Genomic DNA, 18,867 nt, shown 5'->3' on the forward strand with positions numbered 1-18,867 from the left:
CTGGCTTGTTCAGCCTTTACTGATGCCATGCTCTTCTGATGTACTGGACTACAATGCCTATCATCCTTGGAAACCAGAGTCAGGGCCTTCATTCCCTTCTTCCGCTCCAGCCCTGCGAGATAGCAAAAAGTATGAGTGTGGAATGAAACTGCATGTCCCCCTGCCAAAGAGTTTTCGCCGAGATAGCAGCTACCTCCTGGTCTGTAAAACTGGAGGGAGGGTTAGGCATATTAGCAATATAAAAAAGCAAAGTGTGCTGCTTATATGCCACCCCATGGTGCTTAAAGCACTCACTGGGTGGTTTACAATTTAATTATGGAGGCTATGCATTGCTCCGACAGCAAGCCGGGTACTCAGTTTATTGACTTCAGAAGGATGGAAGGCTGAATGAACCTGGAGCCGGCTGCTTGGGATTGAACCTGGATTGTGAGCGGAGTTTTGTCTGCAGTACTGCAGTTGAACCGCCGAGCACTGAGTTCTCCTGATATCTACTTACATAAATGCATGTAGGTTTTTTTGTGGGGATGTGGGAGAGGGAATTTCCCCCGTATCTGAGTGGTTCTGAGAGTTTGACAAGTTTTTTCCCCTCATTACTCATCATAACTGTTTGAACAGTAGCTAATTCTCATTACTTTTTGAATACTAACTTGTAACAATAAATGTTGAGCTTTTCACCTCTGGAATACCTCAAAATGCCCTTAAAAGGTAACTTCAGGAAGGAACTAGAAAACATTATACCGGTGTCACTTATTTTGTGCAGTTCTGAAAGGTATCTACAAGGCCGCACTGTCATTAACCCTTAAAAAGTAACTTGTTCTTGGTAGTTAACTTATATCCATAACTTAAGCTCCGATTCTTTCCCTGTGTAAGACAGGATCCCTCCGATGCAGCTGATTTGGGTCAGCGCTGGCTCTCTGTGTGGGTGTTACCCTGTGCTGGATTGCTGTAATGCGCTCTATGTGGGGCAGCCTATGGAAACTGACTGGGGCTAGTTACAGGGATCCTGTAAATCCCATTACAGCCGATCCACCGGCTTCCGATCCGTTTCCGGGCTGAATTCAAGGCAAAAACCTTCCTCTCCAGGCAAGCTTTCCCTGGCTGCCTTGAGTGGGGTTTTTAAATGGCTGGTTGTGCCTTAGGGCTTTGAAAGTGTTTTGCTGTGGCTTCTATTTTTTTTAGTCTGGTCTTTGTTTAATCCCTGTTAGGCTTTGTGTATTTATTGGGGTTTTTTTTTTAGCTTTCAGTCATGTCTTTTCATGATGTAAGCTGCCTTAGGTCTTTTGGGGGGGGTTAAAATATTATAATAAATGATATTTATTATAAATAAATATTGAATGTCAGGGTGTTTTTTTTTTTTTTGCAGATTTGTAAAAGCTCTGCAGCTTTCTTGTGAGCGTGGCTTCAACAGCAATACAATGTGGTTGGGCTCCCCCCCCCCCTTGCCCTTTCTCACAGCATTTTCTTTTCTTTTAGAGCATTTGTTGACCTTGGGAAGTTACAAAAGGGAAAAATAATTCTAGAAAGAAGAGGGAGGGAGGGGAAAAAAACACTGTCAGTTTTTTTTTGTCAATTTGTAAGCGGTTATCAAAGAGTAGGCCTCCTTCCTGGGCCCGAAAGGCTTTGACTAGAGTCCTATCTTCATTTTGTGTACAGGAAGAAACGCATTTTGATAATAAAAGTATCAGGAAGTTTCTACACCGCTGGTTTCCTTGTGTTTTGAAGCACGTTGCCTGTAAGCTGGTTGCATTCTGTACTCTCGTAAGAACACAGAGCAGGCGGAGACTCACAGCAGGTTGCAGTCTCTAAAGCACTAGCCCATGACGTGCAGAGTGAGCTTCTGAATGCAGGAGCAGTCTATCTTAGTATGCGGGAGACAAGCCGCAAGAAGGGACTTTGTGTCCTGCATGCGACATGCAAAACCAGAGAAGGCTAATAATAAGATCTGTCACAAAAGGGTGACAACGCTAACTTACCGTATTTTGCCGTGTATAAGACTACACTTTTGTCTAAAATCTTTAGAATAAAAATTGAGGGTCGTCTTATAAACGGAAGTAAGCTGAGGAGAGAATAAAGACAAGTGGAAAAGAAAGCAGGGGTCAAAGTGATCCTGCAGGGCTTTGATCCCTTTTCCCCTACACTTGCTAAGTCCCACTTAGATTTCTTACTTTTGTATTAGAAAAGTGGAGGGGGCGTCTTATACATGGGGACATCTTATAAATGGAAAAATATGGTATATAAAAGTAATATGCAGAGCCAGAAGGGATCATTGAGTCCTGGTCAAGGAGATATAGCAGGGAATCCATTTTCGAATCTTTGGCTCCGCAGCCAGAAAATTAAAACTCTGAGCTATAATATGGAACAATTGAATGCCATAAGACAGGATTATGCAATACTAATAAACCAGGGTGCCTTGCTCTGGAATGGAGAAATAATGAATAATTAGCCTGACAAAATACTGGAACTATTAAATGTCTGCAACCCAAGACAGTAATGAAAATACTCAGTGCTAGAAAGCGAACAACATACAATTACTCTGTGTTATACAGGAGGACTTGAGCAAATGAAAATGTGTCGTACTGCAAAACTTGGCCACAGGCAGAGATCATATATACACACCCAGGAGTGAACAGGAGAGTGTAGCTACACAAGAGGAATCCCCTTTACTTCTTCAGATGATGATCATCATCATCTTAAAACGGCGTAGCTGGAAAGGGACCCTACATATCAAGGAGGCCCCGCGGAGGAATCGAACTCCCCACCTGCAGTCAGAGACCTCCACCCACTGAGCTATTCGGCCGTTTAAAGGAGTTATTCGTAAAGATGTTGAGTAAAACCCGTACAGGATCGTGCCCTTGACCGCTGGTCACTTTTCTCATTTCAGATATTTAGATGTCCCTTGTGAGATGGGGCAGGGCGGCAGGACGGAGGGGGGACCGGTTTAATTTTGTGACCCATAGGGGCCGGGTTAGAGGTGGGCCCCTCATTGAGATTGCAATCATCCTTCCGCATTTAGTGTGCCTTTCTGCTCCCCGGGGCTTCCCCCTGGGTTGATGGCTGATCCATTCGCAAGCCAGACGGGAGGAGATACAACAGGAAATGTGATGGTAAGAGGAAGATCTGGAATTAAGCCCAGTGCCTTAGAAACAGGATGAAGTGTGTGGTCTGGATTCCCTCGGAGAGACGGGTGATTCCTATAGAGCTAGCAGATTTATTACAGCAGAAGCTTTGGAAAAATCAACTCTGCTTCCTGCATTCCCTTTAAAAACCTTGATCTCCACGAACGTCTGCCTGCCTTTTCCCACCACCAGATTCATCCCTATAGAATTGTTATTGGTTCTTTCCATTTCCCCCTAAAATGTCACTTCTTCAGGGGGAGAATGATTCATGGCCGTCTCTACGATCCCAGGGGCTGTGGGAGAGAGCCGTGAGCCTAGAAGAGCCTGTTGAACTTCAGCCTGGAGTTGATCCGTTCCTTGCAAGAATGAGCTCTTGGCTGAGTCAAGCCACGTTGGGTAGGGTGATAGCGATGGTGTTCTTTTTCCACCTTGGGATAATTCTGTGCTCAAGGGAAGCGTTGCCTGTCTCTTTCAGATCGTATAAAAGAGAAATAAACCTTGAAACAAACAAACAAACAAAAAAACAACCCACCTGTCACCCTCTTGCTTTGGTATCTGTTTGAGTCACATCTGACTAATTTCACCCCCTTATTGTGACTTCTGATTCAGTCTCCATCAAGGCCTAGTGCCTACAAGCCGTTAGCTGAGCTGAGAATGCTTTCCCTGGATTGTTAGACCCGAGGTGATGGGCGTGCGGGCTAAACCCATGTCTCAATTTCTTTTATATGGAAACAGTTCTACAGATACAGAACACTGGAGGAGGGGAGTTGGATAAGAACCAAAACACTTTGTAGGGTGAAGTGGTACTACCCAGAGAAGCGCTTTCCATCCAGTACTTTGTATGAGCTGGGCGTTATCATCATGCTGGCGTAACGCTGAAGGCGTAAATCCCTGCAGTGAACCTCTGCCAGCTAATAGTCGCTGCTCGTATTCTTTGTTGTCTGCTAAGTCACGGAGCTGACCTGAGACTTGGAATGCAAGCATTGACTAGTTTGATTTTTCCATCACGCCTCAAGGATTTACGCCATTGCCTTCATGCTGATGGAAGTAATCGAGAGGATTCTGGCCAAAGTATCCATCGATGCATTGTGGGGGTGCTTATCCATCTCTTTATTTATTTATTTATTTTAAAGGTGGATACTGGTTTTCAGCAGTTTGCATGCACTAATTTATATATATATAGATGCAAGAGTAGGAAGGATTTTTATAATTTGATTGTGCATCTCACTCTATGGGAAAGACGGTGAAGTCTCCTCTCCAGGTGCTACTCACAGTGGATGATGGGCACCACGATGGTCCCCGACCCCCACCTTATGGTTCTTGAACTTCAGACTCCGAAGGGCAGCCTTTCAAATAAAGGACAGCTTGAATAAAGGACTGTTATACCCCACTGAAAAAGGGGGACATGGCCACCTTCTGCTTCTAGAGGGCTCACTGATATAGATGATGGTGTCCCAGCCAGATACCCCTCCATACGGGTTGGACTACAACTGACATCATCCCCCACCAGCATGTTCATTCAAAAAAAAAAAACGCTTAACCATGAAAGCTATTTGACAATGTAATTGGCTGCCTCCAGGAAAGTTTGGTGCACTTAAAAAAGGTATTTTTATGCAGAGAGAAAAATAAGCGTTTTGAGAGAAAAGGCACATTTAAATATGTATGAAAACAGGTATTTTGAGAAGCTTACCGGCTCCCCCGCCACACACCTTACCGCACAGAGAAGTTGCATTTCTGCGAAACGGGAGTGGAATTATGGGAAAGGGGTAGTGGTGGAAATGACACAAATCAGAAAATGATGGGATGCACCCGCTGTTTGCCCAGAAGACCGAAATGGATGGTCGCCAAGGGAACCCTGTGGATGCCACCTTAACCTCCTCTGAAAACCAGCGGGATATTATTGCGATGAGTAAATAAACCGCACCGACGCACGAGGCCAAAAATAAGTGAAACCTAAGTGCTAAGCGCATAGATTCCTCAACCTCAATATTTGCCTCCCCCCCCCCCGTTCCTGGCGACAGCTAGGACTTTCTTTCCGAAGCATCCAGCTGAAAAATTCCCATCTCGTTTAATGCGAGTGACGAAAATGCCATAAAAATGGACAAGTCACCAGGTTGGCTTAAAAGAATATGAAGGTTTCCTTTTTGAAAAAGCCCAAAACGCTATTTTTTTAAAATATACATATTTATTGTCTTCCCAGCTACTACTGAATATATTGTAAATTACTTATATAAAGGTTGGCCTAGTAATACAGAAATACAGTTCTTATTCAGATGTATTTCTAACATACACATCCTGCAATTAATCAAGGAACCTTTACGGGCTTGCTCAGAGGTCCCATTAAATCAAATTACTCCTGGTAAGTTTCATTGCAATAATATCCTTCTTATCCATTTCTTCAAAAATGCCTCTGCTCACATTTTCTACAATACCAGAGAGGCATCGGATGTCAAGAAAGACGCTTCTCACGCCTTAAAGACTTTCCAAAATTGATTCGGAGTGTGTTTTGTCGTAGTACGTGCTTTTCTGTATCCAAGGAATTATTATTATTATTTACATCTTTTCATCGTGGGTTCGGCTGTTTCCTCTTTAGTATCGTCCCGTTTGGGAAACCTTGAGGCCACTTTGTGTGGTGATTTGTGAGGAAACCAATCTCAGAATGTATTTTCTGGCAGTGGAAAAATGGACGTAGCACGCAAATATCGGGTGTGTGTGAGATTTTTAAGTAACACCTTCTGCGCAGGCTCTTTTTAAAAAAGTAGCTTAAATGACACCTCTTCGTGTGTGGTTGTGGTTCCCTTAGAGATCCACACACACCCTAGTTCTGAGAAATGCTTTGTACCGTGAATTTAGGTATCGCGCTGCTTTGAATATTTGTCTAGATGAGAGACTTTAAAAAAAAACAATATAAAGTTGCAACTTAAGATTTATTGCGGGTTCGGTGAAAATAAGACTGTCTTCAGCCTTTATTCAGTCTGGTCGTAGTGTTGTTTCTGTTGGGAGTTTTTTGCAACCTCGCATTCTGCCTTTATCTAGTAGTTGTGGCTGGGAGAGGCCTTTATGGGCCAGGGGGACTGTCAATCATTAGCAGCACTAACCAATAGTTCCTTGCCAGTTTCTGATTCAAAAAGAGCCCCGCCTCTTTTCTCTGCTCTTTCCCTCTCCTTTGTCTGTTGTGGAAGCAATCCGCCAGTCTGTTGAGGCCTGTTGCTCAAAGCAGTCTAGGTCGTGTTACTCTGCTTGCTGTTTAGTCTGTTCAGTTTGTAAGACCTGTCACCTTTTAGTCTTTCGACTTAAAATGTCTCAGAGCGAGTTATTTGAGGCTATTAAGTGGGAAAAGGAGTGACCTGATCTGCGGAACTTGAAGCTATTTTGCCCTGTGGCTCCCTGCCCTTCTATTTTGCAGCTAGAGTTATTTAAGCAAAATTAAAAAATCTGCAACGGTTTCTAGAAGCATCTGCAAGCTTACCTCTCTGAGCATCTGTTTCCCATCACAGCTTCCATTCTCGACATACCTAGATGGAGCTATGAATGAATATCGATTAAAACCTTGGACAGCTGCCATCCCGTCAGTTCAGAACGATAACTCCTAAATGTGAGAAAATGTATCTCGGGGAGAGACGGGTGTCCTTTAGAAAAAGGAGGCCTCAAGGAATTCGTAAAAATGACATAATTTGTAATTCATGAATGGAACCAGTTGCTATTTATGCTTTACTCCATAGCTCACCCATTGTTGTGACTAATTTTGGATTATTATCTTGCGCTGTCCATTTGCTTCTGATATATGGCGATGCTGTGAATTCATGCCTCTCCTGAACAGCCCTACGCAGATTCTGTGAGTTATAGCTCGTAGCTTCTTTAATAGAGTCAATCCATCTCGTCCTCAGGATCAGTCCAAAGTGTGACAGCCTCAGTTGACTCTTTTTAGCTTCTAGTGAGAAATTACCGTATTTTTCCATGTATAAGACTATACTTTTGTCTAAAAATTGAAGGTCGTCTTATACACGGAAGTAAGTGGAGGAAAGAACAAAAATAAGTGGAGAGGAAAGCAGGGATCAAAGTGGTCCTGCAGGGCTTTGATCTCTGCTTTCCCCTCCACTTGCTAAGCTCCATTTAGATTGCTTAAATTTGGTTTAGAAAAGTGTGTGTGAGGGTTTTATACATGGGGGCGTCTTATACACGGAAAAATACGGTAAATTATTCGCTACATGAATGTTTGCCCTAACTTGTTACTCTACTTTCTCTCTTTCTTTTCCAAATAACTTTAGGATTGATAAGAGACACCTATAAAATTCCTCTCAAAAGAACTGTACAAGTTCCAACTCTGCAATTCTAAGATGATGAGGATGATTATTAAAATGTTATAAACTAAAGGCAAAGGGTGCTGTTTCTTTTGCGTGAGGGCTGGGGAGAGCACCCTGTTTGATTGAGCAAAACACAATTCCCGGAGGTTTTCGAGAGGAGAAAATGTGACATTTTGCACGCGAGGGGTTCTTGACCCGGGGGGGGGGGAATCCTTGTTCACTGTGCAGATGTGACCATTTTGGATCTCCAACTCCGAGAAGATTCAAGGCATATAAGGCGTCCCCTATTGCTTGTTTTCTAGGGGTTCTCAAAAGCCGCGAAGCTGCATGAGGGCGAGGCCTTTGGGGCTTACGGTTTGCTTGGCACAACCCGTTGGCACAACAAACTGCAGCCGGATGAGCTTAGATCTTATCGGGCGAGTGTGCCACCCAGGTGGGGCAGAGGAAAGAAAGCCGTCAGGACTGTAATTCTTTGGGTGGAAACCTCCCGAGGTCAATTTGGCCGAGCCGAAGCCAAACAGGTTTAAACACAAAAGGCCTCTCTGTGTCTATATTTGCAGAAGAAAATACCTCTTGAGGGAGACCTCTCGTGAAACGCACCGCCAGCCCGGCAGGAGGAAACTGACTGTGGTTTCCTGTGAGTAACACAGAAGGTTTGCACGTCCTGCCCCGGTTGATCGTCAGTTTGATGAATAATTCTCGTGCACCTTTTAAGACAAACTTCCCGCGGGTTGGAATCATGAGTACGTCCTCCAATAATTTTTTTTTGTTTTAGCAAAAATTCAAGCATTTCCGGGCCAGATTACCTCCAGACATGACTACGATCTTTTAAACCGAAACGGAGTCTCCTCTCCAAAATTATTGTCCGTCATGTGCTGCCAGGCTGCCTCTGATGCCTGGCAAACCCAATGAATGAGCGCTTTCCGAAATGTCCTCGGCTGCCCTGCTTAGGTCCTGCAAACTCAAGCTTGTGGCTTCCTTTAGAGAATCAGTCCATCTCGTATTCGGCCTTCCTCATTTCCTTCTGCCTCCCACCTTTCCCAGCATGTTGGTCTTTTTCCAGAGAATCCTGCCTTCCCGTAATGTGCCCACAAAGCAGAATAACCTGAATCTCAACATGTTTGCCTCCAGGGAGAGTACAGGCCTGATTTGATCTAGGACCCCCTTGTTTGTCTTTCTGGCAGTCCAGGGTATCTAAAAATCTCCAGCGCTGGGGATGGGATGGAGAGAAGACAGATGTGTTTGGAAAGGGGGCATCGATTCTGTAGTTCAAGGGAAGTATCAGCTGAAACGTTTGGTATTTTCTGCCTTCAGCTGGCAGTACTGCCATATCCTGCGTTAGTTTTGACCTCTAAAGAGGTGGGATGGGAGGAGGAATATTTACCTTTTCCCTTTGTTTCTCCGAGGCCATCTGGGCAGACCCGGCTGGCCTTGTTGTCTGTCTACAGAGGAGTTTTCCTGGAAATCCTGGCCGTTTTTTTTTTCCCCAAGGGGGCCTCTTTGGTCACTAGGAGGAGATAAAGCAAGTTCACGCAGGGCTACGCTTCCCTTGCTGGACGGCTGGAGTCAGCAAACCTGCACAACGCACACAGGGGAAAGGAGGTTATTAAGCAAACACAAACACTACCTATTGTGGAGCTGTGGACTGTACAAGGTGTGGTTGAAACATCTGCTCCAGCTGCTGAGATCTTGTTTAGGCATTGTCAATGGGGAAACATTTTCATTTGACATGTGATCCCTTTCTTTCTTTCTTTCTTTCTTTCTTTCTTTCTTTCTTTCTTTCTTTCTTTCTTTCTCTTTCTTTCTTTCTTTCTTTCTTTCTTTCTTTCTTTCTTTCTTTCTCTCTTTCTCCCTTCCTTCCTTCCTTCCTTCCTTTCTGGGTGACAACTCCATGGCCAGTTGCCATGTTTCCTGGGGGATTCTGGGCTTTGTTGTCCAAGAACTAACTTTCTCAAGTTCTCTAACATCGTCATCATCATCATGGTGCTGATTCTGACTTAAAGGTGACCCTTTCTAGGGTTTTCCGGGGAGAGAATACTCAGAAGTGGTTGATCGTTCCCTTCTTCTGGGGGTGCTCCGGGATCACTGAGCAGCTGGCCCCAGGCCACCCAGGCTGGATCTTCTCCTGGGAGGAATTGAACTCGCAACCTGAACCACTGAGCTATCCGGCCAGCAGAGTTCCAGAGGCTGGAAGTAGCAAGAGAGAAGGCCCTCTCCTGTGTCCCCACCAAACACACCCCTGAAGGTGGTGGGACTGAGAGAAAGGTCTCTCCTCGTGATCTCAACACCCAAGGAAGCTCATAAAGGAACATGGGGCTCTTAATGTTGCCTGGTTCAAAATGAGAGGGTGGGTCCACCGTCTGCACCCACTGGTTATCCTTCCAGCCCTCTTTCATTGCTCATGGTTTCTTGGTGCGTTGATGTCCTACAGACCTGAGACAGGAATGGAAATCTTTGCAATTCCCGGAGACCCGACCAAAACCACCCCTGCTGGGTTTTTGCTCCGGTGAAAAGGATCTACAATAAGAAAGCGTCTTATTTCAAATATGCCTCCCGCCCTCGGGAGTGGAAATTCGTTCATGGATTTGTTTTCTACGGGGTGTAATGGAGGGGGGGAAGAAGGGGGAAAAACACACACCAAAAACGCCATACATCTCGGAGTGGGTGGGTTGTTCATTTATTTATTTATTCATCATCCTTGTATTTGTCATGTTCCCGGGGGGGGGGGGAGGAAGGAAGAAACCCAACCACGATGCATTAATTGGCTGTGAATGGTCGCCGGTGGCGTAACCATGGTGATTGTACAGTTTATGGGCTTGTCATGACTGAAATAGAGGATAATATCGGATTGTTCTAAAAAGCATGTTTATCTCTCTCTCTCTCTCTCTGTGGGGCTGAAAAGCTGGGTAGTTTCAGCAGGGAGACTCCATTTTGCTCCTCACCCTGTTTGGGCATTTTCTCAAGTAGTTTCAACAAAAGACGGGATAGAAGAAGTATCGTACGGTTTGATGAGGGTTGAGAAAAATCAGGACTTCCTGGGCCGGACCCATTGAGGTGATCCTCTCAGGCTGGCCTGAGCAGTGGGTCCTCTTGAGGAGAAAGCCGGAGTATAAATATTTTAAATAAACTCTTTTGAAGACCGTGTTTTCCTTTAGGAGCCCGCTCGGGTGTTAAGATCCTCATGAGAAGCCTTTCTCTCCGTCCCATCATCTTCACAGGAACATCTGATGGGGACCTGGGCAAGGGCCTTCTCGGTGGCTGCTCCCAGAGACTCTGGAACTCCCTCCCACTGGAGGCCAGCCGGGCCCCGTCTTGGCTCCCCTTCCACAAGCAGCCACAAGCTTTCCCCGAGTGACTGGCTGCCCGAGTGGGGTTTTTCAATGGATGGTTATGCCTTCCTGCTTTGAAAGTGTTTTGCTGTTGCTTATGTTTTTTTAAGTCTGGTATTTGTTTAATCCATGTTAGTGTTTGTAGACTTCCTGACTTTAGCTTTAAATTTTGCCTTTTCATGATGTAAGCCCCCTTGGGCCCTGTTTAAAGAAAAAAGTGGGGTAGAAATATTTTAAATAAAGAAAAACAACTAAAAAAACAGATAAGGCTCCTCACAAACTCATAGAATAACAATAGAATCATTGAGTTGGAAGGGGTCTGTGAGGCCATCTAGTCCAACCCCCTGCTCAAGGCAGAGATGCAAGTCAAAGTAGATCTGAGAGAGTTTCTCTGGCATGCTTCCAGTGTTGGAGCACTCACCACCTCCCCAGGTCATAGGTTCTGTTGTCGTACTGCTCTAACAGTTAAGAAGATTTTCCTGATTTTCAGCCTAAATTTGGCTTCCTATAGCTTGAGCCCAGGATGATGTGTCCTGCACTCTTAAGTCTCCTCTCTTAGTGGCAGAGTGAGCCAAAGCTTCACCGCAGCCTCTCCCCATAAATTAGCCATTTGCCCCCCACAGGGGGGGTGGCGAGCTACGATTCACGTCTTTTGATGTCCTGTCTTATCACTCGGTCCCAAAAACCGGGCCCTGTCATGATGTCCGTCGTCCCCGTGACAGGCATTGATATGTCCACACAGCCATTCTGTTACAATACTTTTTAGTTCTGGTGGGTTGGTTGAGAAGAGGGAGCAGGGAAATAAAAAACGTAGAGTGTCCAGCTTTTAAAACCGGCATGCCAAAAGAAAAAAGAAAAAAAAAGGCCAGATGGATGATATAGGGTGGATGGGATCTGTCGGAGACATCAGGCGGCAGTCCATAAGTTGGAATGATCATCATGCGCTGTCAAGTGAATTCTGACATATGGTGACCCTTTTCAGTGTTTTTGCAGGTAGAGAATACTCAGAAGTGGTTGAACCTTTTCTTTTTGGGGCATCTTGTACAGCTTGCCCAAGGCTTCCTAGTCTGGGCCCTTCTCCCCGGAGACCCAGTGGGGGGAATCAAACTCCCAACCTCTGCCTCCGTAGCCAGAGACCGAAACCACCGAGCCCTCTAAGACAGCTGCAGCTCATAAAAGCTTCTGTCAAATAAAACATTAGTTTTTATGGTACGTACAAGACATCCTTGTTTTGGCAGCGACAGAGTGACAAGGTGATCCTGGTGAAGAACATCCAGAGATATTGTTTTAAAAATTATATCAATAAGGAAATGCAATGCCCTGAAGTAACCCCAAAGCAGAGTGAATTAAAAAACGGCTTTAGGACTTTTCTCAAAAATAGTCAAAGGGGAATCCTGTTTGCATCTCTGGGAAGAGTCTTCCGTAGATGGGGTATCGTTACTGAGAAAATACTATTATTAGTACTAAAGCAACTGGTTTTCACTGATGGGACCAGAGAGGAAGACCTTTGAATCTAAGCTGAAGCTTGAGCAGGTACCAGATCCTAGATGGGATAAGCCAAGTATGACCCTCTAGATGTTGGTTTGCAAACCTGGTTCGCTTTGGGTCATGACGACCCTAGAGATTTAGGTTTTGGGTTCATTCTCCGGTTTTCGGGCTTTGGGATCTGAAATCTCGTGGAAATGGGCTTCTGCCATCTTGACAGCCTAGCTTCCAGAGGATTCACTTGCACAGAACATCGTCACGCTCACTTCACTTCTGTTTGCTGTTGATCTGTCTGGTTGGTTACTAAATACCATATTTTTCCATGTATAAGACGCTGTCATGTATAAGACACCCCTCACTTTTCTAACCCCAAATTAAAAAAATCTAAGTGGAGCTTAGCAAGTGTAGGGGAGAAGGGATCAAAGCGCTGCAGGATCGCTTTGATCCCTACTTTCCCTTCCACTTGTGTTTGTTCTCTCCTCAGCTTACTTCCGTGTATAAGATGACCCTCAATTTTTAGTCTAAAGATTTTAGACAAAAGTATAGTCTTATACATGGAAAAATACGGTATATGTGCAGTAAAGATATCAGCATAGAGAGGACTGTAATTTGAAGCCAATGTAAGTAAAGAAAGAGTTTTTTTAAAAAAATTCTTTCTCCTACAAATGACTCAGTTACTGGGACCTTAAATGCCAGTTAATGAGAAAGGAGTGGACTCTGGAAACCATCCTTTGAAAAAGAAAAGTAAGTCGCCAGGCGTACAGAAATGTAAAAATGCCTTTGCAGAAACAGGCAAAGTGTCAATGACCTTAAATTTTGGTGGAGCCTTTAACTGTGACGGACACACAACAGATGCCTGCCTGTTCTTTCAGAGTTTGATGATCTTCCTGCAGGGATGTCAGGCTGAAACATCGCAAGTTAAAATAACAATTTATTTTTTTCGAAAGCGTGATGATGAGAAGCAGTGTCTCTCAAACGGTGTCGAGTAAGGAAGGCTGGTTTTTGTCTGTCTCGCTGCTCTGGCAGTTTTTCGTCTTCATGTCACATCTGGATGTTCAGTTTATGAGGAGAGGTGTAGCAACAGTGAGGGAGGAAAAGTAATGCAAGGTTAACTTTAAGGTTAAGAAATTGTCTGTTCTTGTGAATTTTGTGTGTGCACTCATGCCGCAACATGGTGTGCACATGAATACACAACTCACTGGGAAGGTTCGTCATGATGAGTTCCATGGCCATCACCTAGGAATGGAAGAGGCAGACATTCTGCTTTTCCTTTTGATTCTTGCTTACTTTTTTGGGCGGGGGGGGGGAGAGGAAAGTTAGTAGAGTAGATAGGTGTGCTGTTTATTTTTGTCACATTCCTCAACAAATTCTGTTTATCTGTCCAGCAGGAACCAATCTTTCCTTCCAGCCTCCCTGCTGAGTTTTCTTTCCCTCTCTTTCCTTGATTGGTTGAAGTTGTTTGTTTGCTGTTGACCTGTCCGGTTGTTTCCTAACTGTATGTGTGGTAAAGAAAGCGGTATACTGTAATTTCAATCAACTGTACGTAAAGAAAGGGTTTGAAACTTTTTTTTCACCTACAGATGACTCGGAGGGACCTTAAGTGCCAGTTCATGAGAAAGCGGTGGATTCTGATGAACTTGTAGCTAGTCGTCTCTGGGAATCTCTGTATAACAATAAGGAATTTTACCAGAAATTCAAAAAACTGCAACAGATTTACCTCCAAATTTCAGTGTCCTCCAAATTTTGGTACTCTGGGGCAAAGTCCCAGTTGTTTCATACTAATTACAACCCTGGGCAGAAGTTCATTTACAGTTTGTTAAAAAATGGGTTTTGTTTTTTTAATTCCCCAAGTTGTTTGATCTCTAATTCTTTATGTTTTCCAAAAGGGGCAATTCCCTTTAAAAAAAACAAAAATTCTGTTTTGGAAAGGGTGTGGGTATCAAGAATTTGCTGGGGGGGAAAAACAGCCCTGGGAACTGCCTGCTTCTCATCAGTATCCCAGATGTTTGTGGGCCATCCTTCCCACTCTCAGAATGTCAATTTGCATTACAGGACTCATCTAAGTTTCTAGTCCCTAGGATGGCAAAAGATCACCTATCTGTCTTTTTCTGCATAGGGTGAAGGGCGAAGTAGTACAACTTCCTACGGTCCAGAAAGATAACGCCTTTCCCCCTCCTTTATGACTCATGGAAGCAAAATGAATTTAGAAAAATAGATAACCCTATATAAATGTGCTTAATTGATGCGATTCATCCAGGGCCACTGGAGCATCTCTGACTTCCTGGAAGGCCATTTCTGATTTTTTTTTTTAATTCATGGCAAACGTCTGTAGGCTGATCCACCTCTTGTCCTCCTCTGCCAGCCATCTGTTTGCTGGCAGGGGGAATACGCGGGCGAGGGTTTCCCATTGTAAGAGGAGTGTTTGTTTCAGTTGGCAGTGGTTGAAATGTCAGCCCTAATCAAATAGCAACGGTAACCGGAGTTCCAGGTCTCCTAGGGGTGTGTGTGTGTGTGTGTGTGTGTGTGTGTGTGTGTGTGTGTGTGTGTGTGTGTGTGTGTGTGTGTGTGTGTGTGTGTGTGTGTGTGTGTGTGTGTGTGTGTGTGTGTGTGTGTGTGTGTGAGAGAGAGAGAGAGAGAGAGAGAGAGATTTTCCAAATTAATCAAAGAGATTTAATTATGTGATTGACTTATATATACTTGATGACTTTATTTGATTGTATTTTATAATATTTTATTCTTCTTTGTAAGCCACCCCAAATAGACTCTGTCTAGAGGGGCGGGGTAGAAATCGAATAATAAATAAATAAACGAAACTCTGCATTAAAAAGAGGCTATAGATGCAAAAGGGAGGTGTGTGTGTTAGGTTTGTGTGTGTAAAATCAAAAGCTTATTTATTTTATTTTAGTTTGTTTTAAATGTTTCTCCTGAAGGTTCTAAGGCGGCTTACAGGATCAGAAGGAACAAATTTGAAAGCTGAATAAATACATCATTGCAATATTGTATTCTTGATGTATTCTTGATTGTATTGCAATATTTTTTTTAAAAAAATCATGAAACAGATACCATGTTAAAACTCGTAATAAGAACAATATTGAAAACACAAGTAAAACAGCAGAAGAAAAGGCTCCCTTTGGTCAACCAGTCATGGTCTAGAGTAGACTGAATCTTTGCAATATAGAGAATATTGGGCTTTACAGATCTCCTGGGCTGCCTGCATCCGACTGTTTTTTTAATCTCTCGCACGGCCCACCAACTTCAGCATGGCTCTTTCCAAATGAAACTGTGAGATACCATTTCTACGGTCGGTTCTCCTTTTCGGAAAAACTGTTCGCTGCTGCTTCTCTGCCCGTCTTGTCTGCATTTCTGAGTCACTGGGGAGGCTGTGATGACATGTGAATTCATTCATGGAATGCTAATCAGCTTCTTCTTCTTTTTCGATGGAGTAGCAGATGAAAAAACGAGCAGCTTGGTGCCTGTCAGGCATCGCCGGCCCCTCTTTCCCAAAAATATGATTCAGCCGTTTGTGTGAAATATCCATTGATGGTTTTTTTTAAAAAAGAGACTCGGTCAACATGGGCGCGTCTCCTTGTCTGTGACGTTACAGGAACCTGTGTATCCGCTCCGGGTTTTCATCCCAGCATTATCCAAAGGGCTGGATCCTGCCCTCAGAATAGGTTTAGCACCTTATTAAGTAAGTTCTTGAAAGCTTGGGTTAAAACCCAGAGTGGATTTCACACGTGGGAGTTACGAGGAGGTTTGTGCATTTTGGACTCTTTTTTTCTGGACTACAAACCCCATGAACCATAGAGTTGGAAGGGGCCTACAAGGCCATCAAGCCCAACCCCCTGCTCAATGCAGGAATCCAAGCCAAAGCCAATTGGACAGAGGGTTGTCCAATTTTCTCTTCAATGCCTCCAGGGTTGGAGCGCTCACCCCCTCCCAGGGTAATGGGTTCTGTTGTTGTACTGCTCTAACAGTTAATAATTTTTCCCCCTGATATTCAGCTGAAATCTGGCTGATTATGATGTGTCCTGTACTCTGGAATGACTAAGAACAGATCCTGGCCCTCCTCTGTATGACTGCTTTTCAAATATTTGAAAAGTGCTCTTCTATCTTCCCTGAGTCTTCTTTTCTCCAGGCTAAACATGCCCAGTTTTTTTCAGTTTTTTCTCCGAGGACTTGATTTCCAGTCCCTTGACCATCCTTATCACCCTCCTCTGAACTTGTTCCATTTCGCTGGCATCCTTCTTAAAGTATGGTTTCCAGAACTGGACACAATCCTCAAGGTGAGGGCTAACCATTGCTGAATAAATGGTAGTACCTCACAGGATTTCTGTTAATGCATTCTAAAATAGCACAATAATATGCCACCTGGGACAGAAGGTGGGTTAGGATCGGTTATATTTAATTTAGTAGTTATGAAACTGGACACCTAATTTGGATATATAAGCCCACCCTTGGACATTCCAAAGCAAATTAAAGTCAAGAAATACCGTCAGCTCCTTTTTAACAAAAATGATCCTCTGTATGGATGTAAGAAAACAGAACTAGCCAGCTGAAGTTTGTGGATTTCAAGCTGACGGTTTCCTTCTCTTTCTGTTTCAACGAACATGTAAGAGCACGACTCGGAAACCTAACGTCCAAAACCAAATACGTAACGTCAGGATTAACACGTCGAACAAAATGTGCATTCTGGCTAATTTAATCCCTTTGTTTGTTTTTAATTTAAGGACAAAAATCAGATTAGCCGGTTTCTCCTGAATGAATTAAGTGGATCATTGTACAGGATATCCTTGATTTTCTTCCATCGGGTTTGAATGAATAGTTTATTGTCTTAATCAAAGGTCACAAGAAGAATTAAAAATAACCGTAAAAAGAGAAAGGCCGTGGAGAACTCTCTGTCTTCGGCTGGCTGCTTTTCTATGATTCTGACCTGCTTTTTTTTTTTAATTTCAAAATTGCTAGTAATATGTGGCAGGACTAAGTTTTGAATTCCCATGGAAATTTACATGGATTTTCCATAATTTATTTACCAGTCTTTTTTTTTCATGCCTAAAACATGTTATAGTGTTTTGTTTTGAAATCAATCATTGATTGTCGTCAAGTCAATTCTGACCTCCGGCAAACCTTTACAGGATCTTCTAGGTAGAGGGTACTCAGAAAGGATTTACCCTTTCTTTCTTTGGGGGGGGGTCGTCTTGGGACTGTGCAGCTGGCCCAAATTTTCGCGGCCTGCCTGTTCTCCCAGGAGGCACCGTGAGGATTCGAGAAAATTCTCTCTGAGACATGAGTAGGAGAAAGGATAAAAACGTTTCATTTACTTACAGTTGGACAGATCAAACAGCAAACTGACAAACATGACTGCTTTCAGCAACAGACTCTAGAGAGGGAAAAAAACATTGAACATAAAGGCGGGGCTCTCTTTGAATTCAGAGCTAGGCATGGAATGATTGGCTAGTGCTGGATAGATTGACAGTTGCCTCAGGCCAGAAAGGCCCCTCGCATTCACACCTACTAGAGGCAGCATGCCAGGTTGTAAATACCCAAACTTCTTAACAAAAAAGGCTAAGCTTCAACCCAGTCTTGCTGTGAGCAGGATCTTTCTGTGCCAGCTGGTAGCTGGATAGCTCTTGAGAGGTGCTCTTGAACCGATAGGTGTTGTGCTTTTCTGAAAGCCAGCATCCTTTTAAATGGTTTTAAATTCAGCAATGTTTTCTTTTTATGGTTCCGTTAACTCCACTGTTCATAGCGTGATAACCTTTTGTATTTAACCTCGGGTGTTTATAAAACCTTTTAAAGCGATTAAATCTATTCAGTCCACACCGTCTCATCTATTTTTATCTCGGCACGGTTTAATCTGCTGTGCGTTGTCTTGGGTCCCAGTTCTGGGAGAGCTGAAATCATATAAAGTAAAATAAAAGATAGATATAGGGTGGGACATATTCTTGGCATCCAACCTATGGCTTGGCCATGATTCCAAAGGCCATCCTTCTTGCAAGGAGAAAACACCCTGATTATTATTTATTTTTGGAATTCCTGTGAGTCCCATCTTTAGGAAGCGTGGCCTTGTAGACCAGTGGCTTCTTGGTAGGTAGTGGTAGAAACACAGGAGGTTCTCCTTAAGAAGATCTGCTTCGTTCTTATGGGGAAGGGCCCCATCCCCTTTGGCAGAATATCCCAGGTTCAATTCCCCGTAGCCATGTCCTGGTTGGGCTGGAAAATGAACCCTGTTTGAAGCTCCAAGTTCGTAACAGATGGCCAGCCAACACAACACCGCTCTAGAAGGGCCATTTGGCTTTCCCTCTTCCATTCCATGAATATCTCGACACCCATAAGGGCTAGAAACCTGGTTTTATATTTGAGTGTTCGCACATCAATAACTAAGTTTTCTGGGTTTTTCCTCTCTCCCTCTTTCTTTCCTCCACTGCGGATTCCTTGGGACCCTTGATTGACACCCCAAAGAACTTCCGGCCGAAGAAGGTAGGTGGACGCTATTAATTTAGTTTGATCGTCCTTATTTTGGGTGGAGAAGCACTGAGGTGTCTGTGAGTGACACAGGGAGGAATGTAGGGCTGGGGGACTTGGTGACGATGATTATGATGTGTCGTCAAGTCCATTCTGACTTATGGCAAC

The 18,867-nt window shown here is 43.9% G+C and overlaps 1 protein-coding gene across 1 annotated transcript in view; it reads left to right on the forward strand.

Moving 5' to 3' along the window:
* The window catches only part of ATP2A3 (ATPase sarcoplasmic/endoplasmic reticulum Ca2+ transporting 3), an 82,062-nt gene that overhangs the window by 21,778 nt on the left and 41,417 nt on the right, over positions 1 to 18,867 (forward strand). Inside the window, exon 2 of the mRNA XM_072978461.2 lies at positions 18,697 to 18,714. Within this exon, the coding sequence (XP_072834562.2) occupies positions 18,697 to 18,714 (18 nt within the window). The remainder of the gene's footprint in view (positions 1 to 18,696; positions 18,715 to 18,867) is intronic.

This window comes from Pogona vitticeps, chromosome 7, assembly GCF_051106095.1.
Source record: "Pogona vitticeps strain Pit_001003342236 chromosome 7, PviZW2.1, whole genome shotgun sequence".
Lineage (NCBI taxonomy): Eukaryota > Metazoa > Chordata > Lepidosauria > Squamata > Agamidae > Pogona > Pogona vitticeps.